Raw genomic sequence first — 13,298 nt, 5'->3', positions numbered from 1 at the left:
CGCCTCAGGCAACCCCCGAAAGCATTCCTCGCCCCCTCGTGACGCCGCCGCCACAGCAGCACCTCAGTGGGCGGGCTGCGTGGTGGTGGGACAGAAGAGCGCCAGGGAGGGAAGAGGCCAACGCGCGCGGCTCACCACCGGGCTCACGCGCCCTCAGGGGAGCGAGGAGGGCGGGCGAAAGAGAAACCGCGCGGCAGGCAGGCAGGCAGGCAGCTGGGGGAGGGGGCGAGGAAGGCTCGCACGAGCGAGGCGAGTGAGAGGAGCCCAGCCTCGCTTCCCACCTCCCAGGGAAAAAGGAACTTGTGCTGCGCGCAAGACTTGGGTGGCGCAGAGGAAACCGCAGGGCGGGAGCAGGAGGGGGCTGGGGCTGGGGCTGGGGGAGTTCCCGCCCGAGCGCAGCTCGATGGGGCTGCGGCGGCGGCGGCGGTGCTTGCCGCGCCGCCTCCAGCCAGCTCAAAAGCCTTAGGCAGCCGCCGCCGCCGCCGCGGTGTGGAGCTGCGTGTGGCTGGGCGGCCGCGAAGGATGAAGGCGCGCCTGGGCGGCGGCCCTGCCCGCTGGGCGCTGGCCGCGCTGGCGCTGGCCGCGGCGGCGGCGGCGGGCGCCGCGAGCCAACAGCCCCTGGAGTTCCCTCGCGCCATTAGCAGCCTGGCCGTGAGCCGGAGGCACTTGCTGGTGGCCAGCGGCAACTGCTGGTACGAGGTGGAGCCCTCGCTGGCCTCGAAGACCGCGCGCTACTGCCAGGAGCCGGAGAAGGACTCGGTCAACAAGCTCCTGCTGCCCTTCGGCGACGGCCGCCTGCTCACCTGTTGGACCAAGCCGCGAAGTCGGTGCTACCAGCACAGCCTCAGCGGCGCCGGCGCCAACGACAGCCTGCCGAAGGCGTTTGGGGAGGAACTGGTGAGCTGCCTGTCGCGCGGCTCCGCCGCCGGGACGATGTACTATAACGAGAACAGCCCCGGTTCCGGCTGGTACCTGGTGGTGGCCACGACCCGCAGCCTGAACGATTCCTCGGATGAGTGCAGCCCCGTAGAAAGCACGGCCAGAATGGCCGTCAGCATCAAAGGAGAAAACCAGCAGAATGTGGCAGTCGACCAGCACCTGACGGTGACCAAAGAAAATTTCTTGTACTTCGTGGATGCCTTTCTGTGGAACAAGCATTTCTTTTTTCCGTACTATCACTACAACCTCAGCATGGAGCCCAGGATGCTCATCTCCAAGCAAGACTTGGCGAGCAATGATTTAAGACAGAACGGCCTAAAGTTCTTGCAGTGCGACGGCCGGACCAAAATCCTCTCCTCCGCCTATATCGAGCAGCGCGCTGCCTGGGCAGGGATCTTCGGCTCGGCTGAGGTTGAGACCGCTCCGACTTCTACAGCCCTTTGCATCTTCGACCTGAGCCAGTTGTTGAAGAACGTGGAAGGCTGCAACTTCCATTCCGTAGATTTCGTCTCGGACTCCTTTGCAGATCCTACAAAAAGCTGTGTGAGTAGTTTTGGTTATTTATTTTAAAAGTTGCCCTGCTGCGTTTGAGACAGAAGGTCCATCTTACCTAGAACGCCGTCCCTGCCCTCACCTGGCCAGATGCATATGGCAAATAGAACGTTTTAAAAATGTAAAATACTTGGTCTTGTTTGGTCTTGCGAAAACCCTATGAGGTAGGTTACGGTTTCCAGCCTGCGCAGGAGCAAGTGAGGCTGAAACACGGTGACCTGGCTGTCCAAAGGTTGCTGAAACAAAAAAAAAGTGTCATTAATCATAGGGGCTCCAAATTATTTTTCTAACAAGGCCCCACAGGATAAATACATATCACATTATTCCAGTTTCCCCCTGTGATTACATGGGCGGACAGCACTGGAAACATTTTGCGTGTATCATATGGCTCTTATGAATTCTTGTTTCCACTGGCATTCTTTCTAGCTCAGGATGTATCAATGCTAAATCGTGAATTTGATTTTTAGAATTTGGGGCAATTATGAAATTCCAAATCTGTAGAACTGATTTTAGATGGGAACTTGTAACATCTTATAGAGGGCAGAACACTAGAATGATGGGAGAGTGGAAATCAATGTAGGTTTTAAACATAATTATATAGCTTGATCCATAATATTATTGAATAACCTAATGGTGCCTGCTCTCTGCTTATTTAAATCTGTTAAGTTTAAATGTATACCCTACTCTTCTGCTTACAGAGGCTCTCTAAACAGCTTACAAAAACAAAACAATATCAAATTAAAGTACTAAAAACAAAGCTAAACAGCAACAGCATTTTAAAATCAACAGTCTTTGATGTCGTAGTAAGATTGGTGGAAAAGAAAAGTTTTTACTAGACATCTAAACATTCCAATATTTGGAAGAATCCCAATGACGGATTTCATTTGGGAAAGAGTTTCATAACATGGGAGCCACCACTGAAAAAACTCATGGTAGTGTTGAGCCTCACAGCTGATAGCGGTAGCATCTGAAGCAGTGTTTCTCCTGATGAACTTACTGCACAGAGGGCAGTTGGGTGGGGTGGCAGGGGGCGGAGGAGAGAAGACATATGGCAGGAGACATTTCTTAAAATGTGCTACATGTGGACCCAGACCATTTGGGCAGCAACCCTATACCTACTTAACTGAGAGTAAGTCCCACACTGAATTCAGTTTGGCTTAACTCTAAATAGACATAGGTAGGATTGCACTGCGCATCTAACATTCTACTCCTGTTTGGTTCCACCTGTATATTTGTAACTATACTGTAACATTGCTGCAACACTGGTGCATTGTGATAAGATAGCTTTTGGTATGCTTCATCTTCAGAATTTTGTGTTGGCTCAAAAATTCTAAGGATTGTGCTTACTAAAGTACTACAAGCCGCTTTTGCCAATGTTATGTAGCAGAATGTACATTCCCTTCAGTACAGAAATGTATTTATTTTATTTTTATTACATTTTTTATTCCGCTGTCCTCTCAAGAAGCCCAGAGTTGCATACATCTCATCCAGTACATAAAAGCATTTGCAAGGTAGATTAGGTTGAGATATACTGACTGGCGGGATGTGAAGTAAGTTTTGTGAGCTTAGTAGAAATTTGAACTCAGGCCTCCTCAGTCAAAGACCAACATTATCCACTTCATCACTTTGATCTGCTGCCAGTGCCTATAACTAGCATGATTTTTAGCAATCTTGCAAAATATAGGAAAACTAAATTCCCTTCAGTTATTGGACCTTTTATATCTTTAAGGTGCAATTCTATGCATGTCTAGACAGAAAAAAGCCCTACTTTTCTGTCTAAACATGCATAGGATTGCACTCTTAAAGAAGCAACAACTGTAACTCCCTAGAAAGAGAAGGCATGATCCAGCACTATCAAGTCCCATTGATTTTAATGGGGGAGAGATTTAAGTACATGCCTCCCCCTCCCCTTGCAATATCCCTTAAAAATGCTTATTGTTGGATGGGTCAGAGTTAGCAAGAAATGATACCCAGCTGTGTTGCAATTTGTTAAAGAAGATTAGAGAAGATCTTGTGACATTAGTCAGTATACGAAGCAGGAACTTGGGCTCTGCAGTGGCAAAGACACAGTTGTGCAATAATTTTACAATAGTTTTACTTTTGATTTAAAATCGCACATTTAGGTTTCTGCTCATGTGATAAAATGAAAAAAAGCTAATTGTATATTAAGATGCAACATCTAATAAGTATTAAAATTTAAATGGCTACAACTGCTCCTGAATCAAAACAGTTTGCTGCTGTAGTTTTGTCTGTTATCTAAACAGCTTGCAAACCAGAACAGTACTCTGTTAGAATTCTATCAAGTCACACCAGCAGGAATTTGGCACGTGGATGGAGAGCTATAAGTAACCCTGAATTTTATCAAGAAATTCTCATGACATCAGTACCTGAGTTCTGGGCACATGAAATCAGGGAGATTTATTTCTATGTCATTAACCTGATTCAGAAGCTCCTCCCATATATAAGGAGTTCAAGGTGTGTACAAAGAGCAGTTGCCCTGTCACATGTCTGTTCTGTGCCCTGATGTCAGGTTACCCCCTATTGCTTCCCAAATGAGCCTGAGGAAGCTTCCACTTGACCTACTTTGGGTGTCAGAGGTCTGACGGATATGCTCAAAGGTGTAAACAAGCTTTTCTCAGAACTTTACCTGTATGACATCTACAAACTAGGCCCTAACCGAGGCAATGGCACAAATGCCTGTCCCAAACTGGAGTTTTCCCATGTTCTAAATGATGCGTGGGAAAGTTTAGAAAAGGAAAGCCACTTCCATAGAAAGCCACTTCCACTTCCCCTCAAAAGGTGAGCAGCTCTCCTCACTTCCCATGCCTTACACAGCCAGATCAAAAATCAAAAGAGTTTATTAGGAACATAGGGAGCTGCCTTATACAGAGCCAGACCACTGGTCCATCTAGCTTAGTATTGTCCATACTGACTGGCAGTGGCTCTCCAGGGTGGAGTCTTCCCCAAGCGCAGTCCTGCTTGGAGATGCTAGATGTTGAACTTGGCCCCCTGAATGCAAAGTTAGTGCTGTACCACTGAGCTACGCCATGTCCCGGAGAACGGTTCCATAGCATAAAGAAAGTTGCAAGCCTGTAAAATAACTGTTCAATATACTATCTTGTAATATAGTAGCTTCTTTCATTTCCAAAACCTGCCTCACCTTAGGATGAAAGACCATGGTTTTATCAAAATCTAACCCTCATACTTCCCCACTACTTGCAGTTTATGCCATAATCTTTCTTTTCCACCAAATTCCCACTGTCATTCTCCTTGCATTAGTGTAACCCTACATCCCTCTGCTTTTGCTACATATATATTTCTGTCTTTAGTAGAGTGAAATCAGATGGGTTGTTAGCCTGGCCTTTGAATATGCATATGGTGCATTCTGTAGTGGGAATTTCTTGGGTGAGGAGTACATTAATTTAAACCAGTCACCAAACTTGGTGTTAGCTTCTTCACAATGGATAATGTTATAAGGAGTCTGACACCTCCGTAGTGACGCATGTCCGCAGAGGTTTTTCTCATGAATATGAAGAGAGATTACCCAATGCTAACAATTTCCAGCAGGAATGGTACATCTTGCTAGCTCTAGCAACTCCCTCCCCCGAAAGCAATCCTGAAATGGATAAACAAAGTGTTTATTCTTATTTATATCTAATTAACATAGTTATTGTAAATTCCTGGATGTTTGCTCAGAAGCAGTTCAATGAGGCCTACTCTCAGTGAGTGCATTATCATTTGCAGGGATGCTGATGATTTCATTCAGTCTGGATTTTTATGCAAACTAACCTAATTCTCATTTCTCAGACTAATAAACAGAGCAGAACACAGTTGTCCTTTTGTTTCATACTTCTCTAGATTTTACAGTATATAAAATGCATATTTCAGGGCCAAATGCATACAAAAATGCATATTTTGGGGCAAAATGCATTGAAAAATTAATACAAATTCTTATGCATTTTTTAAAACTTTGCAGACTGATCTGGAAATGGGATGGAATGAATGCATGCATGCATGCAAAATGGAAATGGACTGATCCATCCATCCTCTAATCATTTGACCAAACATAGTAGAATGACAAGTTACAATTTGTGGGCATTCTGTGCTTTTTCTGGATATTTTTAGTTTGGAATTTCTAACAACCAGTTGAAGGACTTTGAATCAACTCTTCCAAAAATTTAAATTACTGCACAGGGGTGCATTAAAATTTGCTGTTTGCTTTTGATCCTCTAGTGCTAATTGCCATGATATATTCAAGTTATGGTGGTGACCATGAGGCAGGGCTCCACAAACCTCTTCACCAACTCATCAACAGAAAGTGTTCTTCATTCTGTGGTGAATGAGCATCCTACTCCAGACTTGTGAACTGCAGATAACATGGACAAAAGAGTCCTTCTTAAGGCAGACATAGCACAGGGGACCTCTGCCTTCTGCAAAAGCCCAACTGGAAATTAAACCCAACTCAAATCTTCTCACAAAGTGGGAGGGTCTGTGGGACATATTTTCAGAAAGCAGTTGTCTCTTGCATTGCTTCTGCTTTTTGCAAAAGCCTCATTGCTCTTTTTAAAAGAAAGGTGGCATATCATAAATTCATGTAGAATGAATCCATGTTCCTGCAAATGAATAAGATAAGGTAGATACACAGAATGAGACAATAAAAGGGTTTTCAGACAAGAGGAGGAAAGATATATTCTACAGGATAACCTGTTTTTCTTATTTTCTTGTAGTTGTTGGAAGTGTTGCAGTGTTGGTGAAACATGAACAAAAAGAATCAAATGCAAGATCAAGATTGGCTATAGTTAGGAAATGGAAGGCCTCGACTGCTTTTTCTCTATTAGCTACAGCAGAATAAGTTAAAGTGTTAGCTAAAATAAAAAATGCATGTGATAAAGGAAGAGAAAGATGAAGGAAGCATTAGCTGCATTATGAGAAATGTAGGTAAGGAGGAGGTGAGCCATAAAGTCACATACATTAGAAACAGATATGTTTACATTGCTAGGTTGTTTCCTCTTACCCATGGTATCTAATCATTAAAGTACTATCTATTTAAAGAAATGATTGGATTAGCTGAGTGTATCTACACTTGTCTATATTGCAAACTAGTTTAATACCAATTCCCTCTTCCTAAGGAAACTTGATGGGAAGAACTATTGTTCTGTGAGGAAGGCTTTCTAACCGATAATTATCAGCACCACTAGCATCTACAAATTCCAGGATTCTTTAGGTTTCAAAGTGGTGTCATGCCGGTTGGGGGATGCTGGGAGTTGTAGTCCAACATATCTGGTCGGAACAAGTTTGGGGAAGGCTGGCTTAAGGTAAATAAAGATAACTTCTGACAACAGTCCTATCTATCTTCTGTATACACGCTAGAATAAAAATAATTTACTACATAGTCATAGCCAGTTCACACGTAATAGACCCACAGTTTGCCAGGTCATATGCTGCTGTCTCTTTAAATATGCAGCCTCCTATCGGCCCAGTGGTAGGTTGCTGTGTGATATACAGACCTGGACACTTTTGGTTGTTGTGGGTTGAACACCCCAATGTTAACCTGACAACTAATCGTAGGTTAACTTTGCATTGTTTTATCCACAAACATTTTATCCATTACACTGGCATGTAATGGCAGCAAATCATGGGTTAATTAAAATGGTGGTGTGTTCCACCACCATTTTGAATATGTAACCTCTGATTGGCATGGTTGGAGGTTGCTCTGTGACATCTGAACCCAGACACTATAGATTAATAATGGCTCAAACAGTCCAGTTAACCGAACAACTAATTGTAAGTTAACTGTGGGTTGTTTAACCCATGATTAACCCATAGTGTCCAGGTTTGGATGTCATTGAGCAACTACCAATCAGGCCGATAAGAGGTTGCATATTCTAAATGGTGGCAGCACATGTACGATATGCACCATGGCAAATTGTGGGTTAGTTAACCCATGATTTGCCACCATTATGTGTGAACCAGGTCAAAGTGTTCATACGTTGTAAAGCAACCTTTGAGCAGGCTGATCAGGGGTTGCATATTTGAAGAGACAGTGGCATGCATGTGGCATACAACCTGTCAAATCTTGAGTTAATTAATTCAAGATTTGCCGCCATGGTGTGCAAACAGGGTGGGTCTGTAAGATTGCTTCCACACAAGGCTTTTATCAAGCAGGCAGCCTGCATGATAGGATTATAGGAATTCTAGATGACTTCATCTTCATCTTGAAACCCTCCCATGTTTTATCACTGCCACTTCCATCTTTTTTCTTTCCACAAAAAATCTGTGAAGAAGGAAAAGACAAAAGAACCACATAATGCCTTTTGAATTGGGAGCACTTGGATCCCTCCACCTGGAAGCACCCTAGGTATTGTTGAAATTCTTACTCCACATACTCTGAAACAACCCCAAAGACTTCAGTCATTGTGGGAAGTATATGTGGATCGAAAGATTATGGATTAATTATTTTCTGTGTATGAATGACTGTAGATTGTACATTGACTTTCCCCACCACATTCATGGTATAAATCAACTGACCTTTCAGTGGAGGATACCCCAAAATATTTCTGCATAATAGCTCCTGTAAGCAGTGGCCACAATGTGTAGTGCCATTTATCACGTAGATCTTCTGCATCATGTATTAGAGTCTATGCACTGGCACCAGCTGCTGCTGGCAATGTGTGGAACTGGGTTAGAGAGTCTGCATGCAATGGAGATAATCCATGTGATAAACATTGAGTATGTTGCACTTTATGCTCACCTTGTGCTTGCTGATTACAGTTGCCTCTACATGAGGGCCATAACATGAAGATTGACTCTAAGAATCCTTGTGTTCAGTCATATTGTTTCATTACCTAAAACAAAGCACCTATGTAGAGAAACCTCAGTTCTTAAATTGAATTCTTTCTTTCCATTCCTTTGGGAAGACATGATGGTCTTCCTTTATCTTACAAGGTGTGATGTCAGATTACCAGTGTCCCTATTGAATGGTGATTTTATTTTTTGCAATCCTTGTGTGCTGTGGTCTGTAAAACAGTGTGCTGTGAAGACATCCTGCATGCAGTCATCTCTGGGTACAGTATTTTGCCACAAATTGATTTTTCTGACCACATGGGCTATAAAGATAGAAGAAGCTACCATATAACTCAAATTAGAGAAGTACCTGATCTAGGTTCTTCTAATCCAATATTGTCCATGCAGTGACATCAGCCAAGATGTGCAGGCAGCATAATTTGCACAATTTGTTTGCATGTCACTCAGCCCTGAGGCTATTATAAGGAGACCTATGGTCCAGGAACTAGAGAGTTTCTTAGTTGCACGTAAGCACTTTAATACAGTGGTGTAGTGGAGGCAGGGCTTGCAGGGACACAGCCCCGGCACTTTTTCATTAGCAGGGACTCTGATGTCATCTGCCACCCCCGTCAGAATTCCCTGTTTTCTCTGAGCTTAGCTGCGATCCTCACTGTAGCTGTGGGGGGAATGAATTTTCCAAGCAACAATATAGTGTTCCATGTTGCAATGCAAAGTATTTGGGATGACTTGGTCTGGAATGGGCAATTAAGACCTATTCGCTTTACCAAAGACATGCTCCTGGTGGAGATGAAAACTCCTAGAACTGGTTTGTTGAAATGGATTGACACAGCTGCCTGAAAATTTTGGACTGCCCCTGTCACAATGAGCTCCTGCATTTCCAAATTTACCACTACACCACTCTGTGTGTGTGTGTGTGTGTGTGTAGTTCAATCCAGCTGGGTGTGTGGATGTTTCTGTTGAAGTGGGAGGGGGGAGATATAATGAAATGGTTAGCCAAAGCCAAATTTCATTTAATGAAGAGAAATATTTGTTTTTTGATCTGAAAAGGGACCAGCATGTAAGAAACACTATTTAGCTTTACTCAAGTTGTAGGGCACACTATTTAGCTTTATTCCTGACCCACATGAGAAATTGGTCAGTGAAGAATAAATTGTTATTTCTTTATGAGGCTCTAATTTCTTTGTGTCCCAGAAGTTGCCCTTTTCTCAATCAAGGCAGCCAGTATATGGAAAAAGGAATTGGAAAAATGGTCTGGCTGATAGACTCAAACAAATACGTGGGCTTTATGTATTGCTCTTTTAATGCTAACGTAATGTTTTAATCACCTTCATGGATCACTGCCTTGTTGTGGCGAAGGGGCTTGCGTAACTCAGTGAAGCCATAAGCTATGCCGTGCAGGGCCACCCAAGACGGACAGGTCATGGCAGAGAGTTCTGACAAAATGTGGTCCACTGGAGAAGGAAATGGCAACCCACTCCAGTATTCTTGCCAAGAAAACCCCATGGAACGTATCACAAGGCTAAAAGATATGACGCCGGAAGATGAGCTCCTCAGGTTGGAAGGTGTCCAATATGCTACTGGGGAAGAGCAGAGGGTATTTCCAAGTAGCGCCAGAAAGAGTGAAGCGGCTGGGCCAAAGCCGAAAGGACACTCAGCTGTGGATGTGTCTGGTGGTGAAAAGAAAATCCAATGCTGTAAAGAACAATATTGTTTAGGAACCTGGAATGTAAGGTCAATGAATCAATGAATCAAGATAAGCTGGAGGTGGTCAAACATGAGATTGGCAAGATTGAACATCGACATCTTGGGAATCAGCGAACTAAAATGGACAGGCATGGGCGAATTTAATTCAGGTGACCATCATATCTACTATTGTGGGCAAGAATCCCTTAGAAGAAATGGAGTAGCACTCATAGTCAACAAAAGGGTGGGAAAAGCAGTACTGGGGTACAATCTTAAAAATGATAGAATGATCTCAGTACGAATCCAAGGCAAACCATTCAACATCACAGTAATTCAAGTCTATGCCCCAACCACTGAGGCCGAAGAAGTTGAGGTTGATGGGTTCTATGAAGACCTACAACACCTTCTAGAACTAACACCAAAAAAAGATGTCCTCTTCATCATAGGGGATTGGAATGCTAAAGTAGGAAGTCAAGAAATCACCGGGATAACAGGCAGGCATGGCCTTGGTGTACAAAATGAAGCAGGACAAAAGCTAATAGAGTTTTTCCAAGAGAACATGCTGATCATAGCAAACACTCTTTTCCAACAGCACAAGAGGCGACTCTACACATGGACGTCACCAGATGGTCAATATCGAAATCAGATTGATTATGTCCTTTGCAGCCAAAGATGGAGAAGCTCCATACAGTCAGTAAAAACAAGACCTGGAGCTGACTGTGGCTCAGATCATGAGCTGCTTCTTGCAAAATTTCGGCTTAAATTGAAGAACGTCGGGAAAACCACTAAACCGTTCAGGTATGACCTAAGTCATATCCCTGATGAATATACAGTGGAGGTGAGGAATAGATTTCAGGGATTAGACCTGATAGACAGAGTGCCTGAGGAACTATGGACGGAGGTCCGCAACATTGTTCAGGAGGCAGCAACGAAATCCATCCCAAAGAAAAAGAAATGCAAGAAAGCCAAGTGGCTGTCTGATGAGGCTTTACAAGTAGCTGAGGAAAGAAGGGAAGTGAAACTCAAGGGAGAAAGGGGAAGATATATCCAACTGAATGCAGAGTTCCAGAGAATAGCAAGGAGAGACAAGAAGGCCTTCTTAAATGAACAATGCAAAGAAATCGAGGAAAACAACAGAATGGGAAAGACTAGAGATCTCTTCAAGAAAATTGGAGATCTCAAGGGAACGTTTTGTGCAAAGACGGGCATGATAAAGGACAAAGAAGGCAGGGACCTAACAGAAGCAGATGAGATTAAGAAGAGGTGGCAAGAATACACAGAAGAACTATACAGGAAAGATCTGAATGTCCCTGATAGCCATGATAGTGCGGTCACTGAACTTGAGCCGGACATCCTCGAGAGTGAAGTCAAGTGGGCCTTAGGAAGCATTAGTAACAACAAAGCTAGTGGAGATGACAGTATTCCAGCTGAGCTATTTAAAATCCTAAAAGATGATGCTGTTAAAGTGCTGTATTCAATATGCCAACAAATCTGGAACACTCAACAGTGGCCACAAGACTGGAAAAGGTCAGTTTACATTCCAATTCCAAAGAAGGGCAACGCCAAAGAGTGTTCAAACTACCGCACAATTGCGCTCATTTCACATGCCAGCAAGGTGATGCTCAAAATCCTACAAGCTAGGCTTCAGCAGTATGCGAACCGAGAACTACCGGAAGTACAAGCTGGGTTTCGAAGAGGCAGAGGAACTAGAGATCAAATCGCCAACATTCGCTGCATCATGGAGAAAGCAAGAGAATTCCAGAAAAACGTCTATTTCTGCTTCATTGACTACGCTAAAGCCTTTGATTGTGTGGATCACAACAAACTGTGGCAAATTCTTAAAGTGATGGGAGTACCAGACCACCTTACCTGTCTCCTGAGAAACCTGTACGAGGGTCAAGAAGCAACAGTAAGAACCAGACATGGAACAACCGAGTGGTTCAAAATTGGGAAAGGAGTACGACAAGGCTGCATATTGTCACCCTGCTTATTTAACTTATATGCAGAGTACATCATGAGAAATGCTGGGTTGGATGAATCAGAGGTCGGAATTAAGATTGCCGGGAGAATTATCAACAACCTCCGATATGCAGACGATATCACCCTAATGGCAGAAAGCGAAGAGGATCTAAAGAGCCTCTTGTTGAGGGTGAAAGAGGAGAGTGCAAAAGCTGGTTTGAAACTCAACATTAAAAAAACGAAGATCATGGCATCTGGCCCCATCACTTCCTGGCATATAGAAGGGGAAGAAATGGAAGCAGTGACAGATTTTACTTTCTTGGGCTCCAAGATCACCGCAGATGGTGACTGTAGCCATGAAATTAAAAGACGCTTGCTCCTTGGGAGGAAAGCTATGGCCAACCTAGACAGCATAGTAAGAAGCAGAGACATCACCTTGCCGACAAAGGTCCGCATAATTAAAGCTATGGTTTTCCCAGTAGTAATGTATGGCTGTGAGAGCTGGACTATAAGGAAGGCTGAGCGCCGAAGAATTGATGCTTTCGAACTGTGGTGCTGGAGAAGACTCTTACGAGTCCCCTGGACTGCAAGGAGGTCAAATCAGTCCATCCTAAAGGAAATCAACCCTGAGTGCTCATTGGAAGGACAGATAATGAAGCTGAAGCTGAAATATTTTGGCCACCTAATGCGAAGAGAAAACTCCCTGGAAAAGACCCTGATGCTGGGAAAGACTGAAGGCAAAAGGAGAAGGGGACGGCAGAGGATGAGATGGCTAGATAGCATCACGGATGCAATGAATATGAACTTGAGCACGCTCCGGGAGAGAGCACAGGACAGGAAGGCCTGGCGTGCTATGGTCCATGGGGTCACGAAGAGTCGGACACGACTGAATGACTGAACAACAACAACAACAATGTTTTAATTCTTAATGTAATGTTTAATTCTAAAGTAATGTTTTTAATCCTAATGTAATGTGAAGTCTTTTCTTTTAATGTATTTTTTAGTGTTTTAAATGGACAGAAGACTTGTTCAATAAAGTCATTCATTCATAATATATGTATTAGGGCAGGGGTGGGCAACATGCAGCTGAGGGTGACATGAGACCCCTCTGGCTTTTTCTGCTGCTCCCCCCCCCCACTGCCACCGTCACCAAATTTGCCACCAAAAATTCAGAGGCACAGCAGCAAAAAAGCCTTTTTTTTAATTTGGCAGCAGTGGCAGGGGGCTGACGTGCAACCCACGGTGGGTTCTGGGGGGAGGAATTAGCCCCCAGACCTCTGGAAGTTGCCCACCCTTGTATTAGGGCTTCTTTGTTATTTCTGACTCCAGCTCCTGTGTTGCATCTTCAAAATATTCCCCAA

General features: G+C 44.0%; 1 protein-coding gene across 1 annotated transcript in view; it reads left to right on the top strand.

Annotated features, from left to right (window-relative positions):
• The first annotated feature begins 233 nt into the window (after positions 1-233).
• The window catches only part of PLXNC1 (plexin C1), a 91,433-nt gene continuing 78,368 nt past the window's right edge, over positions 234-13,298 (top strand). The window contains exon 1 of the mRNA XM_084810244.1: positions 234-1,482. Within this exon, the coding sequence (XP_084666370.1) occupies positions 523-1,482 (960 nt within the window). The 5' untranslated portion in view covers positions 234-522. The remainder of the gene's footprint in view (positions 1,483-13,298) is intronic.

This window comes from Heloderma suspectum, chromosome 7 (genome assembly GCF_057233095.1).
Source record: "Heloderma suspectum isolate Gila_16-S chromosome 7, 16-S_ref, whole genome shotgun sequence".
NCBI lineage: Eukaryota > Metazoa > Chordata > Lepidosauria > Squamata > Helodermatidae > Heloderma > Heloderma suspectum.
This window is presented reverse-complemented; position numbering and strand designations above follow the sequence as displayed.